Here is an 18,022-nt window from a genome sequence, read left to right as displayed (position 1 = left end):
GGGAAAAGAATCACCAAAAATGGTCACTTGTGGGTAGAGTGGTTGAATGACTGGGGTTTGAAAATGTCTAATGGGTGTCTTCCAGGAGATGTCCCTGCTAACCAAACTAGGATTCAGGGTATGTCTGCCTCAATATTGGACTACCTTTTTCTATCTGGGTGTCTCTTTGAACAGAAAGCAAACCTGAATATAAAAGAGGGGGGCGGTAGTGACCATCTTAGGTTGGAACTCTTTTTTCCAGAAATCTCAGCTGAAACTCTGCCACGGATGCCTCAGAAGCTAATATCTCGGAAAGGCAAAGTTTGCCTAATGAAATATAAGGCTGGGGCAGCTGATTTAAATGAAAGGCTTTCTGTGATACCAGAAGAAGTTCAAAGAGAGAACTGCTCCCCATCAGGCTTTATCAAATTCATTTGACAAATTTGTCCTCCGAAGGTAGGAGGGGGTGGGCCTAAACATATCCACCAGCATATCTATGACGAAGAAACGATGGCCAAAAAAAAAGATTTAAATGGTAGATTGAGGTTCATAAAAAAGGATTCTTCCATCAGTAAAATTGAACAAGGGGTGGAAATATGTTTGCCTAAAAACAGCTATAAACAATGGTCTGGCTAGGAATGTAAAAAGGTTCCAACAGGATGGAGAGCACATATTGGAGGCTTTAGGTAAGAGAGATGCTAAGGGGTTTTGGGATACCATGCATTAAATGGAGGGGGAAAAAACTACCCAATTGTGCAATTTGGTACACGAGGGTGAGTGGATCAAATATCTAAAATCAGTCTTTGGTCAACCAGCAAGAACAATTTGCGACTATAACATCATGGCAGAATGGTGGCTCGATTTTAACACACTGAATATCGAGGACATCATTATGAAGGCTTCGTCCTCGAAGGCGGCAGGGCCTAATGGGCTGACTTATCAAGTTCTGAAGAAAAATCCAGTGTTATGGGCAAGACTTCTTATTTGGCATTTTAGGGAAATTGTGGCTCTGAAACAACTACCAGCATCATGGCGCACTGCTACAGTTATCCCATTATTCAAGGGGGGGCGATAGGGAGGTGGCGAAATATTATCGTCCCATCGCCTTGCTGGATGTTGACAGCAAGATTTTTATGAAAATCTTGCTTGGGGAACTGGAAGTTTGGGAAAAAAAAGCCAGAATGCTCTCACAATGTCAAACTGGGTTTAGGAGGGGTCTCTCAACGGCAGTGAATGGCATAGCACTAAACCTTCTGAGTGAAAAAACCCATGGGAAGGGAGGTGAACAACTCTATGGTGCCTGGGTAGATTTCTCCAGGGCCTTTGACCAAGTGGACAGGGGAAGGTTCTGGATGAAATTAAGAGCTAAAGGCATCCCAAAGGGGCTCCTGGCAATGCGTATAGACTTCCACAAGGAGAATGACATTAGGGTGAGATTAGATGCAGAGGGTTATCTGTCAGAACCCGTGAGAGTGAACTGGGGGGTCAGACAGGGTTGTCTTGGGGCCCTGTTATTCTTCAACCTGTATACTTCGGACATGGGGGAGTTTCTAGCAACTGCGGCGTTGGCCAGTCCTTCCCTAAATGGTAAGAAAATACACTGGCTGGCTTACGCCGATGAGGTGATAGTTTTAGATAAAACAGCCATCGGATTACAACATCTACTCAATGGTATTCACAACTAGGCAGCCGTAAACGGGCTCTCCCTGAATCCTGATAAATCAAGGGTGTTGATATTTAGGCAAAGGAATAATAAAATACTATTTCCAGGTTGGTCGATGGGGGGGTGGCTATCAAAAGGGTAGAAGATTTGGTTTACCTGGGCTATAAAATATATGCCACACCGGCATCAAGTAAAGCAGAGTCTGACCTTGAGATAAAAATAAAACCCCTTGCAGCTCAGATGAAATGAATCCTTTGGAAATACGGTAAATTTTCATTCATACCTATCCTCAAGTTTTATCAGGCTAAAATCGTTCCTGTTCTATTATATGGGCTAGAAGCCAAACCTCAACTGTGGAACACATCCTGGCAAAAATGGGAAGGCCTGGTGTGGAAACATGCCTTGGGACTACAAATGAGTTTATCGATGGACAATATCAGGTTTGAATTGGGCCTAAGATCATTAAAATCTCAAGCAGAGTGGAAACTGTTGATCCTGCATCACCACATTATGTCATCACAAGACCAATCCCTTTAAACAGATATGAGAAAACATCATGAGGCTGGCAATTCTTTCCAGTTGGACAGACTTGATTCACTGGCGAAGATTTGGCAGGAGTGGGCGAATATAGACTCAAAACTGCTGGAGGAAAATCCATTAAAGGCCAAAAGAAATGGGAGGAAATGGACTGGATTGGGCCCATTGAGAAAATAAGATCAGGGTCCTATCCAAATCCCCTACAAAGAGCGGAAAGGAAATTGGGTTTCCTCAGCAAATATCTAATAAAATTCCCAGACTGGAGAACAAGGAATACGTTTTTCAGACTGAGATTGAACATCTTACATACTGGGGAAATATTGTCGAGAATGGGCCTGGGAGCTTCTGCAGTAAGCCTTTGTCAGTCATGCACCAAGCCTGAAAACCAATCAATCAAACATCTGATGATGGAGCGTGCGGGAACGAGAAATTCTAGACATCAATTTCTCAGTAGATTCATGTCCGATGCACCATACTGGGCACACGATTGCTCTTGGGAAAGCTTGATTGATGGTCACTCGCACCAAAAGACGTTTGCTGTAGTGAAGATGCTTGAGGACTGTAAGATAGAACTGTAAAATTCTTTTAAAGATTGTGTAAATTGTGTTGGAATTGGTCTGGATGCGAATGCTTTGTTTATTAACCGTATAATTTTTTCTTCTTTTCTTTTTTGTTTTGCAGAATTATGTACTTAATTTGAAACTTGTGAAAGGTTATATTTTTTCTTCTGTAACCATATACAATAAAAAAATAAATTAAAAAAAAACAACTCCTGCCCTCCCTTGCTGGGCTTCTTTGGCACTTCTGGTGGCCCAGAGCAGTGTATGCATTGCTTCTCAGTGGCTCTCCATTCCTGCGTATACTGCTGCCTTGGATAAACAAATGCAGCTCCAGCTGGTCACATTTTGTATGTTTTGTGGGATGTGTTTTTCATTATGGGAATTGCGCTGCATAGTTGGTGTTACCTTGCTGTTCACAGTGCAAAAAGATGTGGGTGGTTCTGGTGTAAATGGGTGGCCATTTCCGTGCATGCAGTGGTTGCAGGTGAACCCCAGCAGTGGTTATGTGTGAGCATGCACGCTGGTGCATTCTCCGGTGCAGACTGTATTGCTGATTGCTGTATTGCTGATTTGCAGGTGCTGGAGCTTTGCTTCAGTTGCTGGGCGAAAGTAATGCAAGGTTTCAGTGGTGAGTTGGGGAGAATGGCACAGTCAATATGTGGTCTGGCATTGGTTTTGTGCCTCCAGGATCCAGGGATGTGTGAGAGATCTGGCAGAGATTTTATGTTTCCCGGGTTGCATACCCTGTGAGGCTGCCATGGGGAGATGCAGATGCATGGCGCTGTTGTGTGCACAGTGTCCACCTGTGTGATCAGTTTGCGGCTCTGGTTTGCTCATCTTAAAGATGACCATGAGGCTTGGATTGTCTTTGTTCGTAAGTGAGGACGGAGCAACGGAGAGAGTTTCATGGCTTCAATGCACAGAGGAGTGATTGTGAGGAGATTGCTACCAACATTTGCTTTACATATTCATTCTAGTTTGGCCACATGCCAAGCATTTTCTTTTATCTTAAGAATACACAGAATTGTGCGTTTGTGTTTTCGTATCCGATCTATGATTAGTCATTTCAGGAGATGGGGTACAATGCTGGCTGTTTGAAATCCCCATTGTTTGGGCTCACGTGGTATTCCCTTCTCTTTCAGCACTACGCAGTTATATTGGTCTCAATGTATGGCCTAAAGCCTAGAAGCTGGAAAAATGTTTCTAAAGAGAATCTATTTTGTGGCAAATCATAGTGATCCCTTAGACTTCAATGGAGTAGGATTTAGGGTCAGCAAAAATCGCAACATTTACCTCAAAGCCAGAAAGATTACTTTACCCGTATTTAATTCTGACTTGTAGTGTGATCCATTTTCCCTTTCGATTAAAAATATTACTACTTTCTTGTGCCTTAAATCAATGCCTTCTGATAGCAGAGCTACTACACCAACCCTGAAAGTTTCTGAACATTCAAAGATTATTTATTGGTCTAAGATTGGCAGATTCAAATTCCACATAGACATCAATATAATAGTCCTCATGGTTATGCTTCTTGCACTGCATCAATGTTCTCTTGAACCTTTATTTTTAGATCTCAATGTCTATAAGCAGCCGGGGCGAGGGACGCAACCAATCAGGTTGCTTGGATCGCCAGCTGAATCTACCGATCCAGGCACGTGTTCCGAGCAACCTGATGGCTGCTTCTCTCCCTCCGCCTTCTTCCCCTCACCCTCACCCACAATTCACTTCAAATTTCAACTTCCCTCCCAGCCCCACTTAGCTGGTTACCTCAGTGGGGGTGGCACTTGCCGCCGCCGCTGCTGCCGCTCCTTGTCCCTGCTGGCCACCATGGAAATGAAAGACGGGGCTCAATATTTATTCATTTAAATTATTTATTTTATTTTTACATTTGTAGAGCATCTTAGACCTGGGGCATCAGGGCGCAATAAAGGAACCAGTAACACATGAAATATTGTAGTTTATGGGTTTAGTCTTTCGTTCATCTTGCAGTGTCAATTAGGCAAAGAGAAGTCTTTAGGGTTTTTTGGAAAGGCCAGTAGGATTCTATTGCTTTCAGTGTAGGTGGGAGCGCATTCCAATGATGTGCTGCAGCTGCAGAAAAGCTGGACCCTCCTCCTTTGCCTGGTTTGACCAAGGAAGGGACAATGCGGTGGGCGTGGATCGATCTTACTGCTCTGGTAGAGGTGGGTCTCATAATTCTTTGGGACACGTATTTTGGGGCAGTGTTTTCAAGGCATTAATGGGTGATGGATAGTTTTGAAGAGAATTATTGCCCGGATGGGTAGCCAGTGCGCTTCCTTTCTTGTGGCTATGATGTGAGCATTTCTAGGAATATCGAGCGCTGTGTGCAGGGCATTGTTTTGAATCGCCTGTAGTCTCTTGATGGTTTTTTTGAGGTTGCAGTGAATAGAGCATTGCAGTAATCAAGCCTTGCACCAGTGATTGCTCTGGCGATGGTGACGGAGCTGGGCGGTGAAATCAAATGTTTGGAAGCATTAATGAGCTTGGCTGTGTAAGCCGCAGAGGAGGCAATAGCATTTACTTGTCCGGTGAGGTTGAGGGAGGCATCCAAATATGCACCAAGAGTTTTGACTGAAGTCGAGACAGAAATGCGGATGCCATTAATGGTGAAGGCGAGTATTGGGGATCTAGTTTTTTCAGCATGGTCAGAGATCCCGCCAGTAGGATCTCCGTTTTGGCGTCATTGAGGCAGAGATGATTCATGGCCATCCAGGCTTGAATAGTAGCATGAATATAGTTGATTGCGCGGGAATCTGTGTCATTGGTGCCGGTGGTGGGGAGAAGGATTTGAGTGTCATCGGCATACTTGGTCTAGGCTATGCCAATGGAATGAAGGAGGTCAAAGAGGGGTTTGGTGAAAATGTTGTAGAGGGAGGAGGAGACGCAGGCATCTTGTGGGACGCCACATGGGATGGGTGTGGGAGGGGCGCTGGCAAAGTTTGAGAAGACTCTCATGATTCTTCCCTCCAAGAAGGAGGCTATCCAGGTTGTGGCCTCTTGGGAGAAGTGAGCGGCTGACTTGAGGTGGTGGCAGAGGGTAGGAGTAACAGAGTCGGCTTGCTTTCATCTTTGAAGGCGTCCAGATGTTTATTTAGGTCCAGGAGTGCCGATTCAGTTCCGTGAACTGGTCTGAAACCAGATTGGTGCATTCCTAGGATGTGGTTGGATTTCAAGAAGGCTTGAATTTGTTCATAGGCTGCCCTGTCGAGGTTTTTGAGAAGGAAGGGGACTGTTGTGATGGGGCGGTGTTTGTTGGGATCTTAGTGGTCTAGCAGGGGCTTTTTAAGTATGGGAGAATCCACGATTCTTTTAGGTTGGTTGGGACTTTACCTGAAGAGAAGGAAGCATTTATGAATTTGGTGATGAATGGATTAGGGTTTCCGAACAGTCTTTGATGATGTTCGGGGGGGGGGGCATATTTGTTCTTTGCATTTAGAGGGTTTCAATTCATTGAGTATTTTGGCTGTTTCTTTTTCTGACATATCCATGAAGTGGAAAGTGGGTGAGGATGGGATTTTGGCAGGGGGAGGAAGATGTGGGGAAGTGATGAGAGTTTGTTTGGACTTTATTTTCTGTTGGAGGGTTCTGGTGTTGGCTCGCATATATTTTTGTATGCTGTTGCACCAGGACTCATCTTTAGTGATGGAAGAGGGCAGTGTGGATGGTGTTTCCACTTTTCTCAGGATTCTAAAGATTTCTTGTGAGTTCGAGCTGGCATTGGAGATTCACGTGTTGTAGGCAGTCACCTTATCAGAGAGAGAAGATAGTCAGTTTCTATTTCTTGACAATAGTATTGAAAGCGGTTTTCAGAGCATCAGATGGGATGGCATAAATATGAGCTCCGCCTTCATGATCCATAGCGGCCATCTTAAGTATTTTGTATCAATGAATCGGACATCACAAGGAGCCCCGTTCATTGAAACAAAATACTTTGCGTTTAGCACCCCAGGTTTCTGGATTGCAAACCCAGGATGCCAAGAGCAATGATATCAAGTCCGGCCGGACAGATCAAGTGGTAACGGCACCAGGGTCCATCGGTAAAGCCCTCCCTGTGCTCAGGCCTGTACCTTGGGCCCTAGGCCATTACCACCCGATCCTGCCTGCCGGATCGACTATTATTCTTAAATTCACAATCATCAGCGGCATGTTACCTTAATTTGTTTGTTTTATTCTCTTGTGAAAACACATTATTTCTGCAAGAATGACATACTCATATTTGCAGTAACTGAAATCAAAACATATTTATTTGTTCAACATGATAAGTATAGACAAGCTCTGCACAATGTGCTGTTCATGGGAAGGAAGACTTGTGTTCTCATATTTCATCTTTGTCAACACAATTGTGGCAGAAAGGCCACAACATTTCATAGCAGAGGTTTTGACCCTGAAGCAGAAGAAAGCTGAGATATTATATTGGTGTGTTTTAATATAATACAATGTAAAATATTATATATAGATCATATCTACCATGTGTGTTGGCCTTGCTGGGCATTGCTCACTGGGAAAATGGTGGGTTTGTTAGTGGGATTGCGGGAGAGGCAGATGCAAAACCTGTGATATTGATGGGTGCAGGCCAGAAGTTCCTGTGTACTGTGTGCCAATCTGCTTCTATTGGTTTGGCAGAGACATCAGAGTATTATGATATCCAAAAGAAAGAACCTAAAATCAGGCAGGTTGAAGTGGTTTGAGTGTGATTATTTGCTGATGTGGAGGAGTGTAATAGAACTAAGGAGTAGAGCCTAGTCATGTTAGTGGCTATGCCTGTGGCGGCCATCTGTGGAGAGATTTACATGAGCAGTGTAAGGAAGTAGGATATTGTACAGGGCTGCTTCTTCAAAGCGGGAGAAGTCTGGGCAAATCATCAACAATCTGCTGAATCTTTGTAATGGTTTGAATAGGACATAAGGCTGGCCAGAGAAGAAGTGGAGGGCAACCTCAAAGTTTGTTCAGTTAGGTATTCTACCCGAAACCATATCTCATAAATTTCAATGGATTAGTTGTAGGTCAGCCAGCAAAAAAGAATTTCAAGATGGAGACAGGAATGAGAGGTTGTCATGCATGCAAGTGCAGTGATGAAGCTGTATATGGCAAAGTGTAGACACATATCAATTTCACTTGAGCAGTGTGTTTCAGTGGCTATGCATTTCCTAAGACCATGGCTCTCAGAGGATATAGCCATCACATCTCTTAATATGGGTTCAATGTGCATGCTTTACTTTCATCAAACAATCCAGTCACAATGGACATCAGGCCTCCAGCTGATAATCTGATGCCCCAAGTGGAGGAGACTGGCTCCTTTGACGATGAAACTAAGATGGCCACTTGTGACGTCAGTGTCCCACAAATAACATGATTGTCTCTATTACATTCTTCTACAGTGTGCCCCATAGATACAGAAAGGAGGTCAGAGAGGGTCAAATCTGCAATGTTCCTCTTCATGAAAGCAGATTCTCTGCATTAGTGATTCAGGTCCCGCAAGCTTCATACATGCTAACAATAGCACAATTTCTAATTACTATGCAAAGGCTGGGGAATTAGATTATAGTGGGTGGCAGTAATGGCTTTAAGCTATAATTGGATCTGAACACTCTAAATTAAAATTGTAAACGTGAGTCCCTTCCATGCTGCTAATTCCAACCTCACAGGCATCTTTTGTAGCACATGTGAGTACGGTGTATCTTCTGACATCATCACCTGCAATATAAGAACAATGCATAGTGAATGAGATAGTTAATGAGTAAGTTAACCAGTAAAATCATTTGCATATCACACAGTTTACACATTTGACTACATGCAGACAAGGGATATACATAAGAGCCAGTTGCCAAAACGCAGTGAAACTCATGATTTTCCACTTGAGGGTGGAGTTGAATTATCCCTACCTCTCACCCATGCCCTGAAAGGGGAAGCCTGGCCATGCATGCACAGGATGGTCTCAAGTGGATAGGAGGCTGGGGATAAAAAGTAGCTAGGCGAAAAATGAGTGGGCACCACAATGTTAATTTTGTTTCCAAAAACTTCAAAAAAATGGTAGAGAGAAACAATTTCAAAATTAATACTTGAGTGTTCAGGATCTCACTGTGAAGAATCTGGAGACACCCTGACTCAAAAAATCTGTGAAACAAAAGGCTGGGTAATCATACCGAGCCAAACAGTCGCTCTCTTTATGTTCCCAACTAGGGATATAGGAGTTCAGTTCATAGTTTGTAAAGTACAGTTATACGCATACCGGCAACGTTGTTACCAGACCGGAATGCTCGTAATGAGGCCCACAGTAGTCGCAAAAGCATGAAACTTCCAAAGGCCAGTGGAACAACCTCTGTTAGAGATTCACCAGTCTTCAATACGCATGAACGCCCTAAAATCATTTTCCAAGCCGGCTGAAATCCAAAGGGATACACAACATGTTGTGCATGATTCAACTCTCTGTGCTTCCAAGTGGTCTCTTCTCTGTGGATATTAATCAATGGACTTTGAGATTTAGGCTGCCATAAAGTAGGTACATATTGTGCTCAATGTCATACATAAAAGTTTTAGTCCACCTGAATGATATTTGAACACGCAGACATAAAATTGACACATATGTCACAGTTGAGCCCTCCATCAGTCATACAAAAAAAATCACCACTTGGGTTCACCTGGTCTTGATGCTGTTCCCATGAAGGAGGCACATCGGTTCTCATTCCCTTGGCATTGAAGCTCTGTGACAGATGCACAACCATTAGAGGACTGGTCAGTGCTGCAGTCTGAACACTTGAATCCATTAGGGGTCTGGCTACTACGAAGAGCTAAAGGACATCGAGGAAAGCAAATGGTACATCAGAGCAATCTTATATTATATCTGAAAAATTCAATTAGAGGCTCATCATGCCAAATGCTCTGTCAATACAGAGTAACTCTGATGTGGAAGAACACCATGGTTGTAAATGGGCAGTATTTTAAATGCAAACTCCAACCAAGCTTTGCACCCGAATCCATCCTTATATGCAGAAACACGGTTTTTAAATGTTGCATCTCTCTTTCTTGCATGCGTGATCTGCTGTATCAGGGATGTCACTCATGATACCATAAGTGATGTCAATTGTGATATTATCAGAAATGTCATTTGTGAAATCATCAGGGTGATTGCTGGGAATCTATGTGATCACTGTGCTGCCCATAATGCCGACAATTAAATTGCCGAAATCCACTATGTTGTGGCAGGTGATCACATAGATTGCTGTGCCCTGCATCCCCTGCAACTGCCTCCCCCGACCCACTTAACATTCCGGAGGCACACCGTGAAGTGTGCCGCCGTCTCTCCCCCGATCCTGCAGCGTCAGTTCTCGCCCACTAACGTGGGTCTAAACTGGCGTTGCATGGTCCTTTTTTCTTTTTTTTTCTTTATTGTCCCCCGCTCTTATCTAATGGAAGTGGGGGACACCCCTGCAATCCCTGACCCCCACTACACCGACAAAAGGGAGCGGGGGGCAACCCCAGTTCCATTATTCGGTGTAGCAGGCGACGACATTTCATTACCACGCAAAGGCGCGTTAATGAAATAGTCGCAATTTTAGAGGCAACATTTTGGTACTGGTCCATTGCTGGCTCTGCAGTGCGGGCCTCATAGTTAAGGTGGTGCAGTTTCCAGCACCTGCCGAATTTCATGACTTGTGTTGCATTGGCATCTTAGCATTACTTCAGCTATTTTCTCTGAATTTAAAGGGTTTTGTTGCATGAGAATCTATGTCAAGAACGGAGGCGAGAATTATGCTTTACTTTCTTTAATGTTTACTCATCCGCAGCTCTTAAAAACTCAACTTTTCTGGGTTTTTTTTTCAAACAGAAACCATTAACAACAAAACATCAACATGATGGACTACAAAACCCCATAAGTCCCTAGTGTTCAGTAGTTTTGTCCAACTCTTAATTCACCAATCCAGACCCAGCTATCCTCCATGAGCCACATCCTGCCTGGGTCCCTTCCTCTTTCCTTTGCTGCTCCTCAGCAGATAAGTACCCATTTGCCTTAGCTTGTATTTAGAGCTTTAGTACGTATTTATTTTCAAGCCATACTGATAATGAATGTTACAAGTTGCATGCGTCGTTTTATAGATGTGCAGCGTGAGTGCTAGGAAGTACCTGGGTACATTGTATTAACTAGTGCATGAGCGAATAGCAGGGGTTGCGTTCAGCGATTAGAGCAATTTGGTTTTGTATTTAGGCATAGCAAAGCGAGCAGCACCGAGCCGTGGGCGAGCACGCTCACACCAGGCATTGGTTCCCCATTCAAAGCAAAGGCAGTGCGGGCCTCTTTAGACTCGCACCTGTCGCGCTGTCTGTCAGCATTATTATATGATCAGAGCCTTGGCTTGTTGAGCAGATGCCTAGGAACGCCCCTTGCCACGTCACGCTTCCTGATTTATAGGCCACGATACAGTGAAGCGTCATGGTAGGCAGCAGCCTTCCTCTCGGCACAGAGTCTAGTTGTGCAATTCACTGCAGCAGTTAATTGCAGTCTATCGAGAAGCTCGTACTATATTGTGGAGCCCTACACAGGCAGCAGACTATCCCAAAGGCCCCTGGTGTGTTTTGAGTCAGCTAACTAAGTCCAAGCATAGGCTGAAAGTATCATCTGCAGATTGCTGAGTTCAAGCTGAGGCAGTCACATTTGACAGTCAGCCCCAAGGAGCCTGAAAGTTCCGCCCCAGAGTGGAGTGAGGAGGACTTTACAGATGACTTGTCCGATGTGGACAGGGATTTGTCCCTCAGTTTAAAAAAGTGATTCCCTGGTTGTAGAAGTCTCTAATGGGTTCAAAGGATTGCAGGAACGCTTGTAGGTGCTGGAATCTCTCCTTGTGGATAAAGGCACAGTGAGGCCATGTGAATAAAAAGAGGAAAATGAGAGCTAGAAGCCCAGGAGAGGGGACGACAGCATTACACCCCAAGAAAGGGTTTGCAAGCAACGGGAAGGATAAGGCCCAGAAGAGGTTGTCCTCTTCTACTCCCCCGGGCCATCTGGAAGGGGACCAATCTAAGCCCCATGAGGTTGCAGATGCTCTTAGCAAATTGAAAAGCACCTTTCTGTTAACGTCGGCAGTGCCAAACCTTCTGTCCCCTCCCCCCCTAATAGTGAGGAGGGCGATGATGCAGAAGACTGCATAAGAGAAGGTCCAAGCAAGCAGGCTCAATACAAAGATCAAAAAAACTGTAACCCCAGAAGAAGGGGAGGAAGGAGATAATTTTGATCCCGAGGTCATTAGGCATCCCAAGTCTACAGACTGGTTGCCCTCACCAAGGTGGCATCTTATGTAGCGCAGCGCATTTGGAAGCCCCTAGAAAGAGAAGTGAGAGTTTGCATGAGGGCGGAGTGTCCAAGGCCAGACCTGCCCGGCAAAGTGACAGACACCCCAGAACTAGACGCAAAGATGGTTACCTGTGTCACTAAAGGGACCAGAGCCATGAGGAAAGAAGTAGACCGAGCCTGGAAGGGATGCCATGATAAACTGCTGGACCTAGTGGGCCCATTGCAAAAATAGTGGACCTCGCTGCGAGGTCCAAAGACACGGGAGAGCCTGTGGATGCCCAGACCCTAGCCTACGGGGTGTAGCGGCAGTATTCCTCCTGGGCAACTTCAACTGTGCGCTATCTTCCAAAAGTATACATAGTTTACTTTTAAAAATAGATAGTAAACTGGGCAACCTGGCAGTATATGAGGCCGGTCAAGGTGTAAAGGAGATGAAAAGGTTTGTGGGTACACACACAGCTTTAGCGAAAGCTCAATCATCAATCCAAAAGATTTTCCCTGTAAGGGTTGTTGCACAAACTGGTTGATATAGAGGTTGCCCGACTGGTCGCTTCTCCTTGCTGCACAGATTTCAAGGACTAAAAGCTCAATAATGGGAAACGAGGCAGCAGGACTCCTTCTTCCCTATCGGTGCCCTCATCCGAGAGGTCGCAGAAGACGTGTTTGCTTCAGACACCAAGGTGCCTCCGGTGGAAAGTGCACAATGCGAACGCAGCCCTGCAGTGGGGGCAGGACAGGACTATTCATAAACAAATGGCAGGAATTGTCAAGCGACTCTTGGGTTTTACAAGCAGTAACAGATTTGCAATTAGAGTTCGTGATTTGCCCCATTGAGAGACAGGTATCTCGTCCCATCCAGTTAGCACAGGGAGAGGTAGATCTCCTACATGCAGAGCTGAGCAGCTTATGGGACGCGGACATGATAGAGCGCAGCATGCAAGATGGGCCTGAGTTTTTCAGCAATATGTTTCTCGTGTACAAAAAGGGGAAGTTGACGCCAGCGATCAACTTGAAGGAGCTCAACGGTTGCCTACCTTACAGAAACTTTAAGATGGAGGGGATTTGTCTCCTTCAAGACTTGCTCCAACGGGGGATTGGCTAGCAAGGTTAGATCTCAAGGATGCATACCTCACCATTCCCATAGCAGCGAAAACACCAGCATTTTCTCTGCTTCCATTGGAAGGGGGAGAGCTAGCAATTCAAGTGTCTTCCCTTCGGGGCTGGCCTCAGTGCTCTGGGGTTCCCCAAAGTAATGAGGCTGCTAGCAGCAGCTATACGAGACAAAGGCATGCAGATCATAGTGTATTTGGACGATATTCTTATCCTTGTGCACTACAGGATAGTGTTACAAGAGCAAGTGCGATGGGTGTCTATGCACCTCACTTCACTAGGGTTTCTGATCAATCAAGACAACTCTCAGTTGAACCCCAACCAGCGATTCAAGTTTCTGGGTTTTATCATAGACACCAGGAAGGCAACTCTAGAGCTACCAGCTCCAAAAATGAGAGCGATCATGAAGGAGCCAAGATTAGTTCCCAACGAGAAGAATATTTCTCTTTGCAATCTAGCCAGAGTAATGGGGCTGCTAGCGGCATCCATTCAGGTGATCTTTCCCAGGCCGTTACATTATAGAGCGCTCCAGAGGCTGAAAATCAGACATCTCCACGGTGGAGTAAGGTATCATCAGTTGGTGACACTAGATGAGGAAGCCAAGACATGGTGGTTACAGAACATAGAAGCTTGAAAGGGTGGCGTCATATTTGGCGTCGTCCCAGAATTAGTCATAGAATCCGATGCAAGCAGGGCCAGCTCGGGAGCCAGATGCAGAGAGCTAGAGATAGGAAGCAAACGATACGACGAGGAATTGAAGCTTCACATAAACTGTTTGGAGCTACTTGCAGGGTCATTTGCAATGTGGGCATTTGCCAGAGACAAAGCCAAATGCTGTGTGTTCCTGGACAATATCTCAGAAGTTTGGTACATCAACCGGCTAGGGGTGATGAAATCCAAGATGTTGGCCGAGTTAGTGAAAGATTTCTGGCATCATTGCCTGGAGAGGAACTTGATGGTGACAGCGAAGTATCTCCCATGGGAGAAGAATGAAGTGGCAGGTTGGAACAGCATAGGATTGTTGTTGGTACTCTTGTTTAGAGGAGAATTGCCTACCATTTCGGTGCTGGACTACCTACGGGTGGCACAAAGAGTGATATGTGTATGGAAATGTCTCCTCTGTGGAAAGCACAGTGAGCTAAAGCGTGGTTGAGACCCTCCTGGGGGCCATCCACCCAAGAACAGGTCAATGGGCTTTTTTCGTTCCGGTAGAGGGTTTCCCAGACCTCTTTATGCACATTTCCGGTACTTTGGGATCTCACCCTAAGTTACCAGGGTAATCCAGACGTGGACCCCTTGCTCACTGTGCTTAGAGAGGCACAGCTCCACCTCACTGATGAGGCCTGACTAGGCCGAAACACGTGTGTGGGGTTGCTGTTGGTACTCTTGTTCAGAGGAGAATTGCCTACCATTTTGGTGCTGGACTACCTACGGGTCGGACAAAGGGTCTCATTACGACTCAGGCGGTAAGGGGTTTACAGCGGCGTAAACAGCGCCGACCCTTACCGCCTGATTCCGAGGTCCCTTAGCGCCATGGATGTTTTAACACCTGCCTTTAGCAGGTGTTAAAATCCATGGCGCTAAGGGACCTTGATTTTAATTATGCCACCGTAATTTACGGTGGCGTAATTAACGCCTTCCCCACTCCCATTATGCCCTATGGGGCAAAAATGGGAATGGGGAAGGGTAAATGGGGATTGGGGACTTACCGCCCCGCCAACCTCGGAATGGGGCGGTAAGTCCGCCAACCACCATGGCGTAAACATAGTTTACGCCATGGTGGTAAAGGTACGACCCAGGCGGTAACTTACCACCTGGGTCGTAATGACCCCCAAAGAGTGATATGTGTATGGACATTTCTCCTCTGTGGAAAGCACAGTGAGCTAAAGCGTGGTTGAGACCCTCCCGGGGGCCATCCACCCAAGAACAGGTCAATGGGCCGTTTTCGTACCGGTAGAGGGTTTCCCAGACCCCTTTATGCATTTTTTGGGTATATTGGGTTCTCACCCTAAGTTACCTGGGTAATCCAGACGTGGACCCCCTTGCTCACTGTGCTTAGAGAGGCACAGCTCCACCTCACTGATGAGGCCCGACTAGGCCGAAACACGTGTATGGGGTTGCTGTTGGTACTCTTGTTCAGAGGAGAATTGCCTACCATTTCGGTGCTGGACTACCTATGGGTGGGACAAAGAGTGGTATGTGTATGGAAATTTCTCCTCTGTGGAAAGCATAGTGAGCTAAAGCGTGGTTGAGACCCTCCTGGGGGCCATCCACAAAAGAACAGGTCAATGGGCCATGTACGTACCGGTAGAGGGTTTCCCAGACCTCTTTATGCACAAAGTCACAGAGTGGGTGCATTGGAAGATGGACTGTAAACAGAACCCACAATGATGGAAGATGGACCGCAAAAATTGACTGGATGCCCGAAGACCCAAAAATCTGAAGAAGACTGCAGAAAGTTGAGGAAATGGCCAACAGTTTGAGGATGCAATAGACAAATGAGTCATCAGGCTTACTGGTCACCATTCTGATGCCTGATCCATGGACTGAAGAGCATATTTGGGCATAGAAGGCTGGTAACATTGACAAAGGTACTTTCAGAAGACCCCCACAAGATGACTACAATGAGTATGAATAGCAGTGATTGAGCAGTAGGGAGGTATTACAGTACAGCCTTTTTGATGCATGCCGTTAATGCCCGAGTGGAGAAAAAGGGTTTGCGGACTGGAGGTAGATCGGTCTCTAGGTGAAGAGCAATTGCAGGGTCCAGGCCTGGATGCCTCACGATAAAGAAGAAGAGATTGAGCAGTAGCAACATACCACTTGGCTCCAGAAATGCAGCAAGAGCACCCATTTCCGCATTAGTAACAGCCAAATGAAGCAGTAGCTCAAGGGGATGCAGTGAAGGGGTTTCAAGCTGTTCCTGCAAGATTAGAGGGAGGAAGAGACTAAGACATGAGTCCCATGGACATAGTGCAGCAGAGTGTTGCCTTAGGCATATATAGAGGAAGCAGCAAAGGCGTATAACAAAGAACTGAAGGACAGAATCTTCCCATTCAGCTACTCAGATGTGATTCTAAATAGGCTCTGATGAATGGCTACGGATGCCCATAGACACACGCACACACAAACACCCAGACATGCACCTGGGCCAGCGTAGGCCTCCAAACACAATGCATGCCCCTTTCAAGGCATTGGCAGCCACCAAACAGAACATGACAGCTAAATGTAATTTTCACACACAAACACATGGATATAAATTGGGAAGTCTAGGAGACGAGTTTCCAGTCAGAATTGGATGCTACTCACACAAAGACACCTCTGTGCCTATGTGGGCTGACTTAGGAGCCAAAAGAGCTGTTCTTCACAGTAAATCACACAAAGAACAATCTTAAAACAAAATGGCTACCTCAAAGGGCTTAAAACCCTGTACAGAGACTTTGCCCCTGTGCAGGGCACATGAGACTCCCAAAACTATAAAATGGCTGCCACACTGTGCAGCCAAATAGAAAGTATAAGCCTGCCAACAACCTTTGATGCTAACACACTTGCATGCTGAGGGAACTCACCTTGCAATAATATAGGGCACGTTTAGAACTACCTTTACCCTGTTAGCCATGTGGGATACTTAGGGCAGCAAATTAAAATACCTCTGGAGCCTTCAGGGGGATCAGTAGAGGTTTCCCCCGTTGCCAGAAGTAAGCTATCCAAATGTCAGGAGAACTAATAGAGTTAACAAAATAAGGGTTATACAATGTCCCCTGTCTGACCTTTAAAGTGGATGGTGGGCTAGCAAAGGGGATAGCTGCAACCACCAAGGTGCATTAATGCAAGGTCTGGGGGTTGTGTAGGGTGACCACTCTGGCTATGCCCACCCTAACACAAGCGGATGGCAAAAGCTCTTCAGATTAAGTCCTCTGGGCAGAAGCCCTTGTGAAAGGACATATGTACTCAGAACAAACTCCCAAGTATTAGAGGCACAAAAATTGACAATTTGCTTGCAGCACTTCAATAATAGAGAGCGATCAAACTGAAACTGCAACGAGCATGTGAGCTTACCGAGAACAGAGTTCGATCCACGTGAATAGAAAAGGTGTACTCAAGCCTCATGGGCAACCACGAAGCCTGCAAAACCTACTTACCATCGCATTACATGTCCTGCATAGAACCTGGCATTCAAGATAATGTGATGTGGGTACAGGGCCATCTAGTGATCACATCACTTCAATAGATTGTGTGATTATGTGTATTTACACTTTGCCCTACCTAAACCTTTATTTATATGCATTTAATTTCCAAAATACTACCCCTCTAGCAATACAAAACTAACACGATAAACATGAGGCAGAAGTTCAATGGGTTTCTTGTGGATTTGGAAGACAAACAGGTGAGCCTAAGAAAATTGTCTTATGACCCAAGGTTCAGACTGAAACTCAGGGTAAAACCAAAATCTGTCATAGGCTGTGACCTCGAGACGAGACACATATTATCTTAATTATGGTTTTCAATAATTAGCAAGAATACCCCACCCCAAAACTCCCTCCTTCCCTCCTAATCAAATTCTACCTCAGCAGAGTGAAATGGATGGTCACCATGCAGAGGTTTTTTGGAGGCCCACTATAAAGAGATAGATTGCTATTGTCTTCTGACTGACGACATAAGAGCATGCTGGGGAATGAGGAATGAGTCATCAGTAGTGCACACATAATTTCTACTAACTCTAGGCTGAGATAGACAATGAGGAAAGGACTTTGTAACCTTGGCCTGAGAATAGGTTCGTCCCAAGCAACAGAATCCAATGCTGATTGGATGACAGAAGTGCAGGAAAATGCATGACAACATGATGCACCCTTATTCTAATACACA

At 45.4% G+C, this 18,022-nt stretch overlaps 1 protein-coding gene across 2 annotated transcripts in view; it reads right to left on the bottom strand.

The window, feature by feature from the left end:
• Nucleotides 1–18,022, bottom strand: part of LOC138529052 (phospholipase A2 inhibitor CgMIP-I-like) — a 305,005-nt gene that overhangs the window by 274,296 nt on the left and 12,687 nt on the right. Inside the window, exons 4-5 of one of the 2 annotated variants that reach the window (XM_069640811.1) lie at nucleotides 9,399–9,548; nucleotides 6,976–8,454 (exon numbers count right to left, since the gene is read on the bottom strand). The exons of the other annotated variant lie outside the window; for it this stretch is intronic. Of the exons in view, the coding sequence (XP_069496912.1) occupies nucleotides 8,324–8,454; nucleotides 9,399–9,548 (281 nt within the window). The 3' untranslated portion in view covers nucleotides 6,976–8,323. Of the gene's footprint in view, nucleotides 1–6,975; nucleotides 8,455–9,398; nucleotides 9,549–18,022 lie in introns of those variants that run through there. 2 annotated transcript variants of the gene reach the window in all.

Source organism: Ambystoma mexicanum, chromosome 1q (genome assembly GCF_040938575.1).
Source record: "Ambystoma mexicanum isolate Mex_15411 chromosome 1q, UKY_AmexF1_1, whole genome shotgun sequence".
Classification (NCBI taxonomy): domain Eukaryota; kingdom Metazoa; phylum Chordata; class Amphibia; order Caudata; family Ambystomatidae; genus Ambystoma; species Ambystoma mexicanum.
This window is presented reverse-complemented; position numbering and strand designations above follow the sequence as displayed.